General features: G+C 26.1%; 1 protein-coding gene across 2 annotated transcripts in view; it reads left to right on the plus strand.

Annotated features, from left to right (window-relative positions):
* LOC114127872 (alpha-tocopherol transfer protein-like) overlaps positions 1-11,471 on the plus strand; it is a 40,663-nt gene extending 29,192 nt beyond the window's left edge. For both annotated transcript variants that reach the window (XM_027992211.2, XM_027992212.2), the window contains exons 2-8: positions 4,246-4,428; positions 7,443-7,537; positions 7,625-7,778; positions 8,323-8,516; positions 9,419-9,529; positions 10,455-10,605; positions 11,095-11,471. In XM_027992211.2, coding sequence (XP_027848012.1) covers positions 4,246-4,428; positions 7,443-7,537; positions 7,625-7,778; positions 8,323-8,516; positions 9,419-9,529; positions 10,455-10,605; positions 11,095-11,123 — 917 coding nt within the window. In that variant the 3' untranslated portion in view covers positions 11,124-11,471. The remainder of the gene's footprint in view (positions 1-4,245; positions 4,429-7,442; positions 7,538-7,624; positions 7,779-8,322; positions 8,517-9,418; positions 9,530-10,454; positions 10,606-11,094) is intronic.
* Positions 11,472-16,103: the final 4,632 nt, after the last annotated feature.

Here is a 16,103-nt window from a genome sequence, read left to right on the forward strand (position 1 = left end):
ACTAGAAAAGTATTCTGATTAACATCAGAAAATTAAAAGTATATATATTGTATGATAGGTTTCCACAATTCCGTTTAAAAGTAATAATACGAAAAATGTACGTCATATTTTAATGTATTTTTAAGTGCGCCAAAAGGTAAAATAAGTAATTTTATCGAAAAAAAATTTGTTAATGGTCTTTTTTTATTATTTAATAATGTTAGTGTTTGCAATGAAAATAGCCACTTAAAAAATGAATGTATAAAGTATATGATTTGTTTTACTCGTTTCATTTAAAATTCAAAACGACCTCGAATAATCCAGCAGCTCCAGTTCGTCCGATGATTTTGACGAATACCCACTAATTTTATAACAATATATAAATACCTATGTATAATTACCACCTAAATTAACCGATTAGTGATAACTATAATACTATGAACTGTAAAAAATATATTTCTTATTAGTAAAAAGTAACGACTAATCGTGTACACGCTCAATTAGTTATAATTATTTACATTATATTATAAAATCTATAAAAGCATATTATACTGCCTATATCAGCATTTCGTATTATCACTGTAGTTTACCTTGAACGCAACGATTTACAAGGATTAAGGAATATACCGATTTCAAACGCGTGCCTACGATGTTTTCATCGCATAGTCATGTCCGACTACTATTACTATTATTATAATTGCCTTTTATTCTGTGTATTAGGTTCAAATGTTGTCCAATGCCGACTGAAATATGTTCGGTTTTTTTCATTCTATTTTAATTTTTAATGATGTGTTAAATATTTATTTTTAAAGTTTTACTAAGTTTAACTTATTTTTAGTTATTGATAAATATTTAATTTTTTACATTTTAATAGGAATATATTATTTATAACTTAATTAGAGTACTAGTCAATTAATTCTAGTTGGTAAAAAAAATTAAATTTCTATGAAAACACAAATGTATTTATTTCCTATTAATTTCCATTAGATTACGTTCCTATTAATAATTGTTAAGTGCCCAAACAACTCACATAGAAAATAATAAGTTCATAAAAATACACATTTCTTAATACACACAAAAATTCACTGTATTTTCTACTGTTGATTATCTTAATCTAATATGTGGCGCATACCATTTAATATACACTTTAATGTCATATTGTTGTGCAATAGATTTTCGTAACAATTTGTCACGTCCGTTCGTCTCAAGTTCAAAACATGAATGAACGTGAATTTTTACGAGCCTGCGATTACCATAATATCATAATAATTAATAATAATCAATGCAAACTAGGTCTAGTCCCTAAACGGTAATTTGATTTGTATCAGTCTGTAGAAATGACATTATTACATTAATTATATAACTAGACGATATTTATTATTTTCTGCTTCGCGGAGTCACATAAAAACTCACAGAAATAAAACTATTATAAATATCAACATATACGTGCTTTTGACATACATACATTTATCAATCATAATAATTTATTTAGAGTATACGCTGCACGTATAAAATAATCGTTCAAATCGTCGACTGAAATTTTTATGGCATATTATGCTAATTCTAATAGAAATTGACCTCCCGAATAATCTAACAAGACAGGTTATGTAAAACGGTCGAACGAAATTTCGCTCTTTGGCCTCGTCGAAAAGACACAATAATAGGTATACAACCGAGTTCGAATACGGAACATGTTCAATTTAATGTATAAAGATGAAAAAATAAATCACCCTAGCTCGATCCAATAATGACATATCTGTATAATAATCATAATGTATAATCCTCTGACGATACTAATGATAATATAATGATGATCTTATTTGATTATGGTTTGTAACTAATGTAACAAATGTACCTACATCGACAGGCTATTTTGGTCAAGGTGGAGATGAGAATCCTCATCGTATCGCAAATTGCATCACTATTATTATTTGGTTTTAATTTTTTTAAAAGTCTATATTATCCGTACATATTATAAATACGAATGAAATAGGTATGTATACACATAACTTGCGTATTAAATGTAATAACTTATGCTAACACAAAATACCTATACTTACCGAAAACGAGACTTCTCTCTAAACCAATTACAGTATGCGACACTTCCGTGCGTATTTATTCCGCTCTTAAGCCACTTCGACTATCGACGTTGGTACGAATGGACTTTATTTCTCTGCTAACTGGCAGTTTTTGAACTGTCATACTTAAATATGAGATTTGTTTGACTGGAGTGTCCTGTGGGTATAGTGAGTATACGAACTTCTGTTTTTAAAATGAGAACATGGGAGCTATGCTGATTTGAAAATTTAATAACTTAGGTATATTATATTATTATTAATCCATTAGAATTTATAATTTTTGAAAATGATAAAAAAAAAACCATTTTCAATGACTAAAAAGTCCTTAATATAAATATTTTAACAACTGAGACTATAAATATGAATTTTTGGTCTAAAAATAAAAAAAAATTATTCATTAATATTTTTTAATATTTTTATTTGAAAATTTAAAGTTATTGTATTATCACTGGACACTAGATAATTATGTAGTATAAAAAATGTTAAGGATTTGAAAATAATATGACCTTTAGTATATTTTAAATTACAAAAATTAGGATTTGAATAAATTTATTATCAAAGGAAAATTTGGGATGAGCATTCTTGATGAGTCACTCTGTATATATAATATACCTATATATATTAAAGTTCACGTTGTTATTTTGAACATAATTTAATAACATAATATTATACGAGTCGGCGTGCGTATCATTTCTTTGGCTAGTCAGACCAGTTATTACATTATAAGTACTATATATATATATATACGTTATATGTATCTTATGGGGAAAATATTCATGTTACCACGTTAGCAACGAAACCACATTTTGGTACCTATCTCTACTTATACAATGGATATACCTATACTTTATAGGTTTAAATATATTATGCACCGGTTTCATTCACGCCGGTGATTTTTTATATTTTAGCCGTCTACATGCGACCAATAGTAGATATAAAATATGTAGTGATAGTTACCTACGCATAGAACAGATGTACTTAACCTTTTTCAACTATTTCGGGCTACATTCGAAATTTATATTTATACTACGGGCCGTATATAATAGTTTTTTTTTTGTTCATTAACAAATACATAAGACAAAAAACTTTATTTACAATTTCCTATACCATTGATAAATTAAAAATATGATACGACATTTAAACATTTTAATTTATTATTATTAGTTTTATTTTTAAAACCTAATGTTAGGTAAATCTAACCTAAATGTTTGATTTAATAATATCGTTACAATTGACAATTTCGACAATAGTATTCAAATTGGATAGTTAATAAATTGTCATAAGTCTGTTGCAGTAGTCACCGACTGTCTGACTAACTAAATTTACTCAAATATTATTATTCCATATCGTGCTATTTCGTTCGGTTTAATATCTTAATAGTTATATATCAAGCTCAACAATATTTATGTATATAAAATATAATCACATTTATTTTTTCCTGATCTTTTTGCATATACTTATAAATTTAAGAAATATATATTTATAGATATGTAGATTATACGTCATAAATCATAATATAATAAATTTTTATGTTAGCTATTTGAATGTATTTTTAAAATTAGATTAATTACAAATGTTTGCTTCAAGGAACTAAATTTCAACCGAAGAGTATGGGTTGTGAGATATATCATAGTATAAATCAAAAATTACGTTCAAGTGGAACGTTAATACATTATGATAGAACGTGCAGCTTAATTGCAGCATGCTCTATACAAGTTTAGAACAAAAAATCTAAACATGTGTTTAAAAAATACAAATGTTTTCATAAATTAAGAATGGAAAACAAATTTAGCTATCGAAATTCTAAAACTTAAATGTAACAACTATAATAATCGTAGTTCTTTATTTTAAAAATTAGCCTATTTTAAAATTGAATTTCCTTACAATGTTTTTTTGTTGTCATCGACCCTTCTAAAGCCCAGCCACAGTACAACACTTATACATTATTTCCAATTGTAATTATACTAATCAAGTGCTAAAATAATATATTAGGCATGTAAAGGTATTTAACATTAAAATATTGTCGTTTATTGGACTTTATTAGGTAATACGAAATCCTTTATTATTATTGATTAAATATATATTTCATAATTTTAGAATTTAGACACATAGATTGCATATATATAAACTCAATGGTTTTATACTCAACGACTTTGTTTCTAACACTTATTATTATTATTGTTTACAGGATGCGATGCATTTTTATCGGATTTGGATAAAGTGCCGTTCATACAAATTGGAGACTTCAAGCTCCGTTTGGAACTGGACGACGATTTGTCACCAGAGTTATTGGAAGTGGCCGTAAAAGAACTAAGAGAAACACCCGAACAACAAGAACAATCTATCGCTGAACTGAAAGCATTACTTGAAAGTACGCTCATTTAACGCATCTTCTAAAACGCTATATTTTAAGTTTGAAATAATAAGAATGTAAATTAAAACAATTTAAACGTTGATTAGAATTAGTGTGGTTTAATTTAGCTTACATAACAGCAATACTAAAAATAATAATAGTCACTCGAGACTATACACAACTACACAAGACGTGTAACTATTGTAAATTCGTAAATGTACTGACCACAAAAATGTTTTTAGAGAGATTCGAATTACAGGGACTTGTGTGTCACAAATATGAATTGTGTAATAATATTATATTATTTATTTATCTACGACTCATATGTTATTATATAGATATTATTAAAAAAAAAAATAAAAGTATAATGTAACGTATTTAGTAGTAAACGCGAAATAAAATAGAAAATAACTAACATCATAGAACTTGGAATAAAAATGTAAACTATTTTCGTTCAAAGTCCTCATAAATGATACGCATACACCCGATACATGTGTAATTTAATTCTAAAACGTTTTAGTCACTTTTTAATAATAAGTAGGTAATAAGTTATGGCATTGAGGCTGTTTACCGTTTAGAGTAATTAATAGGTTACACTTAGTATCCACCTATTGCTTGTCTTATTACGCGTAATAATGAGTCAGGTACACGTGTATAACAATTAATACACCAATTGGTACAGATATGATATTGTGTTCTAATGTTCTATGAACCGCAGATTGCGGAGATGCAATGATGAAAACAACACGAGATAATATAATGGGCAATTTTTTTATATTTCATTGATTTCGGTATCGTTTTCTGTTCTTACGATGACCTATATTTTTATTTTATTATACATACATCAACAATTTCAAAGGTGTATATAAATCATTACATTATTCCAACGAACAAAAGTAAGCAGCGTATATATTATAATATTTTTATAAATATATATTATATTATAGCCTATATGTTATGTTATTATGTTATTTAACTACTTTGCGTGGTATATCAATTGTCCACGTTTGCTATTTGTATCTTTGTTTTTATTCTTCATTGTTAATTTATATATTATAATTAATTAAATAAGACAAGCTGTGTGACCTAGTTTCACTCATGAAAAAAAAATAATGCTGAAACTATATAAAATCATTATACAAATACCTCAACAAAATGCTGGTGCCTACATTAAAATACAATAATATACAATGTATGTAGTCCTTTTTCTTGACATAAATAGAGAAAGGGTCGATATTATGACACACTGTTAGGGGGAGGAGTTTATCTGGAAAAAATATGAGAAAAATGAATTATTCAAGTTTTTTCGGATAAATGCAAAACGAAATAAAATGTATACCCTCCCCCTTACGGCCAAAAATGAAAAGGGCATCATTTCCACTCAGGGGGGGGATTTTAGACACAATATACCCAACCTATACATCGTGTCGGCGAAAAATGCATTTCAATGATAATATGGTACCGTGTAAGACGTATATGACATAATACATGCAATGTATAGTCGTATAAAGGTTCAACCTATATAGCCTATATAATATACATTTATAATAAACAAACAAATTATCAATAAAATAATTATACGTGTTATACTTTCGTTGGAATATTATAATTGTATATTAGTAATAATCTTTTTTATTTAATTTTTCAAATCGTTTCCCATTTTAATTGGTTGGATCATGGTATTGATATTAAGATATATATTTACGTCATAATATACTAGATTATATGTACAATATAATATTCAAGGGAACCATATTCATTAATAAAGATACCTACTTTCGCTTAAACCCATGATGAATTTAATTAATATAAAATACATAATAATAGATTATAACATGAAGTCCGATTATACACAATACCATTCTAAAATCTATTACCAAAGATAAATTATACACATACATATAAACGTACGTGATGATAATATTATAAGACATACTTACATAATATGCGCGTATCCTTAATCTATAATAAAATAAAATATATAACATATTTAAATTCGTGCAATCCATATTTATTTAAATTTAATAGCTAAATTATTTATATATTTTAATAATGATTATTTATAATATTATAAGTTTTACATACTTAATACGATTAATGAAGGATATACCTTACTGTATACTGTATGCATAAGTATTAAAGTGTACTTATATTTATTTAAAATATAATAGTATTTTTCAACTAATATAATAATATTAACTTTTGCTAAATTATAAATGAATAAAATATAATTAGAACCCAAATAGGCATGTAGTTATTTTAAAAGTGAAACGTTGACAAAAATACAAAAACGTGAAAATAGACTTATACTCGTACCATTACATAAATAATACCTATTTAACTTCTAATAATGTTATCACTTAATGCGTTTTCAGATATGCATCTACCTAATAGTATGCAGTATATTTTAAACTACTAAGCTCTGAGCCGAAAAAATCAATTAAGATATTAAATAAGTAATGGTGTAGTATCTAATTTATCTATTTTATATGAACTAATTTGGTTTTGCTTAATCTTTATAGGTACTCATAAAAAACTATTGTCAGTATTTTTTTAAATACATACTTTAAATAATACAGAAAACAATTATTCAACACACATTTTTAATTGCATAATAATACATCTAATATAATTTTGATTTAAACCTACGACCTACTTATAATATATACATATTCATTTATATGTTTCATTAAAAAAAAACCAAAAGAAACAATAGATTATCTATATGTCCAAATATTATAATCGGAAGAGATTAACATAAAAACATATAAAATTCCATTTCTTGTAATCCAAATTTATAAATTACAAACATTTTACAATAAGTTACAAAATTGTTTTTAGTATCCGTAATAGATAAAGCCGAAAGAGGTATTCTTCAATAATGTATAAGTACCTACAGCCACGTAATATTTACTGTTTAATAAGTCATAAAATAAATATTATTGAACAATTAATATATTACGCTTCTTAGTAATTGTGATAAAAAAAATAAAACTGTTTTTGTAAGTATTGTTGTTATTATTTTATTTTAGAGGACAAAGATCTCAAAGCGCCCATAGACAACAGAGCATGGCTGATTCGCTTTCTTCGTCCAACGAAATACTATCCAGAAAGTGCATACAAGCTGGTAATACCATAGATCATTTGACTCGATTACCAGCTATACTATATTTTATATTTTACTACATAATACACAACTTAATTTCCTTGTCAGATCAAACAATACTACCAATTCAAAGTGAAACACTCAAATATATACGATGGCCTTTCACCCAAGACTGAGAAAAACATTTTCGATCACGATATACTACATGTCTTACCGAAACGTGACCAAGGTGGACGCAGGATTTTAGTAATTGAATTAGGAAGTAAGTTACTCATTGTTGATAATTCATCATGTTAAGTTGTTATAGACCATTAAATTTAATTATTAATTATCCCGATATAATTTCTGAAGTATAGCTTATATTATTACCTATAATATAATTACATTTTGTGCAGTCTACAAATTAACTACTGTTATAAAATAGTGTATTAAAAGATGAAAGAAAAATTTAAATTAAAAAAGATGAATGTAAAGGTTTTATAATAATGTACTCTTTTTATGTCAATAAAGATGTTTTTAAGCAGAAAAAATACTTCAATTAAACTCTGAGGGTGGTTGTGAGTTTTAAAAATTAGATCTAGCACTTGCTAAAATATTACTTCTTTCTTTTTTGCAAAAATATTTTTTCATGGTTATATCTTGAAAATATTAAACAAGATTCCTCATAAAATTTATTTATAGCAATTCAAAAATATTTTTGTTCAAATTATTAATACAAGTCTAACTTACAAAAAAGTGATCATTTCCTTAAAAGCAGCTAATACATGATATTTTTTTGACATGTACTTAATTGTTTGGTTTTCCAGAGAAATGGAAGCACAAGAAGTGTTCGTTGGACGAAGTATACAAAGGTGCTGTGATATTCCTTGAAGCAGCCATAATGGAACCAGCCACCCAAGTAGCTGGAGCCCAAGTAGTTTTCGACATGGACGGTTTGTCGTTGCAACAAACTTGGCAATTTAGCCCACCGTTCGCCAAGCGAATTGTTGACTGGCTTCAAGTACGGATCTTGACATCTATATTACGCACGTTTATAAACACATAAAAATATCAAACTTAAAATAATAACTTACCGTGAAAAAAAGTTTAATCTTATGAACAATAGCTTTCATACAGTCATAGACCATAATAGTGTTATGTTCTATATGTCCTATGGGTATTTATTAAGAATGAAAAAATTTGTAAGCAGTTTTCTATATATTTAAGTAACATAATACAACTATATTCTATCTATATATTATAATATGTAGTATATAATATATAATTATAATAATTTAATATTATAAATTGAGCCCAATCAAAGTTTTTAACTATATTAAAAATATTTTAAGAAAACATTGGAAATGTTTATATTTATCACGCTTTAATTAATTTTTGTGTATTATTATTTAATAAATATTTATTTATTACCTATTTACTATTTATAGGTAGATACATCCATAAAGACCGTTATGTTTTAATTTTTTAAGTTGATTAGTAAGGAAAATCTATAAATATTAAAACTTAAAACCAATGCTTAGTTAAATAAAAACAGTTATTCGGTAGTTAGGTAATAATATTATGTTCAAAAATTCTGATTATAGGTAGTACACATTTTAGGTTAACTATAAAAAAATTATTTCACTATAGGAAAATTTAGAAACAGTCAATTTTATAGTATGTATTAATGTATAATATTTATATAAAGATGTTACAAATGTCTGCACACGGGTTTTTTTTTTTTACTTTTTACAATTTTTTTTGAGAATAATTTATAATTTTCTATGACGTCTCCCTTATAGAACTATATTCAAGTATATTAAGGAGTGTGTGCTTATGTTTATATTTATACATAAATACAATGTACCACTATTACATGGTGCATACTGAAAATAATATTGTTGTATTTACCTTGTTTTTCAGGACAGCGTTCCTGCGCGAATCAAAGGAATCCACATCGTTAACCAACCGATGCTGTTCAATGTTGTCTTTAACTTCTTCAAACCATTCCTGAGAGAAAAACTGCGGTCGAGGGTGAGCTTACATATTTCAGTGCATAGAGGGAGGGAGAACAATAATATTCTCAAGGATTAGGAGTTCTTGGGTTCTAACATACCTCGATTACTAGACCTTGTCACATAGTTTTATATCTACATTATCATATATTGGTGAATGGTAGAAAGTCAAGAGTCGAGACTCGAAAGAGTCAAAAATCGAATTAAAATCAAGATAAGACAATCAATAAGTACTTAATAATACTATAAAAGTGTTATTCAGTTATACATGCCTTTATTACTTTATACATAAATTACTATAATATGTATTATGTATATAAATAGGCTTCACAAAATATCCACATTTTATTTTTATTTTATAGGATTTAAGGGGAGACTATATTTTTAGTTTTTGAGAGATAATAGTAGTTACCTATTTTTGTGTAAACTATAAAATTTTAAATATTACATAAACTACAGAAAACTAGGAATGTAATTTTTTTATTTTCTTTTCTTTTTCATATTTTGATGGGAAATTATAAATTTATATAAAATATAATTTTATATAATAATCATTATTTAACATTATAAGAAACTTTTGACTTGAGTTTATATTTCGAATGGTTTTAATTTTTGCAAAAAAACGAAATTCTGTCATGCACAAAATATTATCTTATTATATTTCGTTATTTATGAATGCATAATATAACATTATATTACTGACGTTACTTACTTACCTACAATATTCTTTTGGTAATTGATTAAATGTCAAATAGCTAAGTATCAAGTTTGTTTAAAACGAATCAAAAAAAGCGTCACACAAAATGATAATGTAAATACATATCCTCCATCTCTCTCCCTAATACTAATTGATGTGCCTAGATGTGTTGTTTTGCAAACTTTTTGCGTAACAGTACGTGCAAATTTATAATAAATTAAAATAATACATTATTAAATGGTTACAGATCGTCTTCCACGGAACCGACAGGCAGTCTTTGCACAAACACCTGTACCAGCCATGTTTACCGGAATGCTACGGTGGTACGTTGGACGTACCTTCTATTACTGGACCTCAATGGCATGAATTACTTTTAACAGTAGAAAAAGAATTTGAAGGTAATGTAATGTAATTTAATAATATAATGTAATTTCGTCGGATAAGATAAAGTCCAGATTTGAGAAACTATATATACCTATGTAATATATTTTCTATTCGACATCCAGATCTACATCCGCTATTTTAATTTGAAAAGTTCAAACTTAAAACCAATTCCCATTGTATACGATTTGTTCATGTCCTACGAGTCTATATCCTGAGTATATATAGACTTTTTAAGAAATTATATCTTTGCTACGCAGTTAAATCCAATATCATTATATTTTAATGAAATAATTGAGTTTGTATTTTTATTAAACAAATTTTAATATTAAATAATTTTTCAACAAAATAATTTTTTGACATTACCCTATCTGCGCTAAGCCAATAGATAGATATCTATGTAGACATATGTCCGTTATTGTTTTATTTTTACTAAATCATTTAAGGTTTCTAATATTGAATACAAACAATAAGTAATATTGACGTTTGTAATTATTATTTTGCAGTCTTAAACAAGTACGGATATGGAAAATGATTCCAGTGATGGCGTCCTGCAATATCAGCAAAGACAAATTGAAGCCTTCAACGCGTCTTTGATAATTAAAAAGCAAAAAAAAATTTTTTATTATTTTGGTGTATGTCGATCATTTATATAGAAAAAACTCATATTTTTATTATATCAAACAAATAAATTATTATTGTTTTAAGTTTATTTTTATCTATAACTTTGTATGCTAATGATTTCCAACATATTAGGACTTATAAAGTACCTATAAGTAGAATTGTAGAAACCGCGTGTGTAAACAACGTACCAACTCGTATACCATATTGTTATAAATTATTTATTCTTTAAATTATATTATTGTATTTTATTTATTAACAACTTTCCTTTTTTTAGTACCCATTCACTTGTTATACCTATTATTATTGTTTCATTCGATTTTGTAAGAAAAGAATCGTTAATATATAATATGCATAGATAATATACAAATATGATTCGTTTTAACAATTCTATATTTTAATATTTTAATACAATTTTATTCATTAAGTGGTTTTAAGTATTTTTTTTCTATTAAATGCCAATCACAAAAAAACAAATATACTAATGAATATAACAACTTCAATCATAGTGCATTACAGTGTTTAAATACAATTATTAGGTTTAGTATTGTACTATAAAAAAAATAATATTTATAACTATTATCTTAGATTCGGAGTAAAACGCAATAATTGTATTGATTTTACATTTATACAAATTACAATGCTATATTTGTGTATTAGTGTATCTTTTTATGTAAGTGAGTAAGATAGGGACATATAGATAAAAAAAATGCATCGATCTTCAGCTTTACAAAAAGTGTTTATACAAGGTGGGGTGTAAGATATGTATCGGTTTTGAATGGCTGTAAAATAAAAACTAATAATCCTACAGAACTAAGAATTATATGTTGTTCGACTAAGTGGCAATCTAGTTTTTTACGTTAAGTTCTAAAGATTACATCTCGAAAATATCAGCAGCGACAATTTCTTGAAAGCAATTGCGGGAACTTTCAACCACTTGTCGTACATCCCGAAGGGTATAGCCATAACTTCGTCTCTTAAATTCTTCCAGGGTGTGTGGTAAATGTTTAAAACCTCTTTCCTCTATAGATATCTCCAAAGAAAAAATTCATAAATGTTTAAATCTAATAGACACGTAAGCCCGCACTTCACGACACCTCTCAGAAAAACTAGATGTCCGGGAAATATTTTTCTCAATTTTTCCATTAAAATTAACAATTTTAAAATTTTAAACTGAAACTGTAAAAACAAGATGCCCCCTCGAACACAATAATACCCTTCCCAACTTTCTCCTACCATTACAAGCTAAATAGTGGCCATTCAAAAACAATGCATATCTTACGCTTAACCCATACCGAAATTTTCAAAATGAATTTTTTAAGCTATATTTATAAATGTTTTATAAAAAAAAACTATCCATTATTAAAAATACTTGAAAATTAAACACAAAGCTTCTCATAAGTTTAAAAAATATCAAAAATACGCGATGATAATTTTTTTTTTATCATTTAAATCATTTTGTAACTACAGAAATTAATTAATTCAAATTTTAAGATTTAAAAATTTAAAAATTTTATACAAGATCCCTCATTAATTACCGAAAAGCTTAATTAATTTTTAATGACTGTTTAAAGTTCAAATTTTTAAGAAACTTGATAGATACTTATTTGTAAAATTGATGTATACGACGAAAATCTCAAAAAAAAAAAAAAAAAAAAAATGATATGAATTACCTAAGTATTAAAGTTTATAAATACTAACTTTAAATAATATCAACATTTTTCCACCTACTAGGGAAAATGTTCTCTGTTATATATTTAAAAAAGTGGAACTCTGTCCCTTTTCAATTCAAGCACGACTAATAGGAGGTTAAGTTACGTTAAGCAAGGTATATTATTATAATTATAATGAGGCAAAAGTTTTAAATATTTAACTAGCGTAATGTATCAATCGTAGGTATTTTCTGTTTTTTCTTTTATTCTAATTATATTATAATGTTATATCTTAAAATATTGTAAATATGCAATATGTTTAATATTTAAAATAAATTATGAAAATTCTAATAATAATTAAACGCATCAGCCCTGAAGTACTGTGGAAAGTATAATATAAGTACAACACTAACAACACAAATGGTAACCATTATAGTAGTTAACTTAATACTTTACATTTACTGATATATACCTATAATAATAAGGCTATACGCTATACCTATACTATTCCGATTTTTGCGACGAGACGACTTATTTAATGTTTATTGTTTATACTATATAAATAGTAAATAGGTGTATAAAAAGCTTTCTACAGTACCTTATGGGCACGAGCCCAGGGTTTCTGGGGCCACGTCTGTTCCTAAGTATACAGTACATACAGTATAGGTACTGACCAAGGTACCAACAAATATAAAATTACGATTTACTATCAAATAATTTTAGACTTTTGCTATAGTTAAAAATTACTAATCGTAGAAACTTGAAACACCACCAGTTGTTTAAATTGGAATTTTCTGTACATGATTTAATTTTGGGGTATTCTGGTTATTAAAACTTAAACCACTTTTTTCACCACCCACTGGAAAATATAATATTATCCTAAGCTGACAAAACATCTCCGTTCAAAATAATTGTTCTCGTATACAATTATATTTATCATTGCATTCAAACTTAACACATCTATTATAGTGACCTACCTACTCTATGCCGAGGTCTACTCGATACCTACTATACAGCAGAGCGTTACCCACTTAACCACCCTTTTTTGTGTCTGTTAACACTTTTTGAGAAAGTAAAAGTGCTTCGATTTTCAAAAATGGTGGTGGTTTCTAGATACAAATTGGATCTATTTGGTACTTTGGGGGAAGGACCAAATGAAAAAAAATTATAATCGGAAAAACAAAAAAAAAATGAGGAAAACCAAGGACTTGTACGCAAATACAATTTTCGACTAAATCTATTTTGTTTTTTAGTGTAACTCTAAAACAATCTTAATATTATCTAATCGTAGATAATTGAAATTTTCACTAAATATTTATACTTATATATTTATTTATAAATATTTATACATAGTATCATTTTTTATTTATTAACAAATAAATTATTTCAACTATTTTTAAGCTATTTTATATTTATCTATAGTCACGGGATATTTATAAAAATGGCGAGATTGAAAATTATTTTGTAGTTAGGTATTCATAAAAACTTTTCTTTTTATACCTAAGTTTTCAAAATGTATTACATTATTATTTTCATAAGTATCTAGTTCATACTGAAACCGTAAATATAAAAGGGCAATTATTTTTTATATACATTATACATGTTAAATTCAAATTTGGACGAAACTACTTATTTAAAGATATAAATAACGATGTTAATTATTTTGTTATAATTTAATTTATTTTTTAATGAGTTGATATACTACGGCATAAATATATATTATTATAATACTAATTATTAATAAATAATAATATAATATACACAATATTTTCGAAAAATATTTTATCAACCTATACTGTAATACTAAAAGTAAAATAAATGGATTTTACTTTATGAAAGATTTAACAGATCATCTCTGCTCAGAATCCTTTTTCGTATACAATGATTCATCATTTAATTCAAATTGATCACACCTAATTCCCACTAATACCCATTCGTGTAAGCCCACTTGCCTATATTTTTTTTAAGTAATTCTTATGGTAATTTTGTAAAAATTAAAAAAGAAAATTTTGAAATATATAAAAACATTATGTTTAGATTGGTATAGACAATATTAATCTTGTCAGTTAAATGGGTCACACATTATGATAATATAATATTATTATGATATTATATAAGCATGAAGCAAATGTTATTACTTGTCGAAAACGTGTATAAACATCACGAACTCACGATAGTATACATTATCTATATACTTTATATCTATATATTACTATATACTGGAATGCCGTCGGCCTGCAGGTCATGTTATTGCCCTAATATAACATATAATATGATATAATACGTATTATATATATATAATATATATTAAAATATGCCTAATTGAAATTATCTGTATTACATCACCGTATAGTCGAATTCGATCAGAACGAGCATAGCTGCATATTATTATAGGTAATGTAGATTGTAGTTCTTTTAAACATTTAAAATATATTATATAACTTACGTTGCCAAAATTGTTCCAATTTATGTTCCTATATCTGCTGAATAAAATATAAAAAGCGATTAACCAAACATTTTTAGCACCGCTTTTTGTTTTCAATGTTTTTTTCAAATTTATTTCTATAAATGTCAATAAAAATATTTATATAAATATAAAATATATATTTTTAACAGTTTAAAATCGTATACAATAACCTACTTAAGTTGTTCTTATAGGTATCTGTACAAAGGTATTTAATATATATTATAGCCTATAGGCACAAACGCACAGTCTGTTTTTATAAACATTTCATACTTTCATATTTTATCATTTTTATATTTTAACAAAACTCGAAAACATGCAATTTATGATAATTTTTTTACTTTTGTATTATAGGTACATACTCGAACTATTATTAGATTAAAAATAAAAATATATCGTCAAAAACGATACCTATTGTTGTTAAACGTTTTAACAATACTGCGACATTAAAATTAAATTAATCGCCCGGTTAATATATTTTTTCGCGGTATACTTTAATATTCTATTATACCGTGTTATTTGTATAATATTTAGATAGGTACCACGGTTGACGGGCGATCGACAGCTGAAAGTTCGACTAGATCAGAACCATACGATATAGGCCTCAAAAACGTAGGCGAATGCCTTGTGTACGGGTAAATAATAAATATTACAGCCGCGTATGAAAATATTATGAATTATAAAATTCGTTATCGATATCGTATGGTTGTGATAACGGACAAGTAACGTTGTACTATAACAAGTCGGTCACTGAAGAGTTCAACAAACGACAATTTTC

Source organism: Aphis gossypii, chromosome X (assembly GCF_020184175.1).
Source record: "Aphis gossypii isolate Hap1 chromosome X, ASM2018417v2, whole genome shotgun sequence".
NCBI classification, from domain to species: domain Eukaryota; kingdom Metazoa; phylum Arthropoda; class Insecta; order Hemiptera; family Aphididae; genus Aphis; species Aphis gossypii.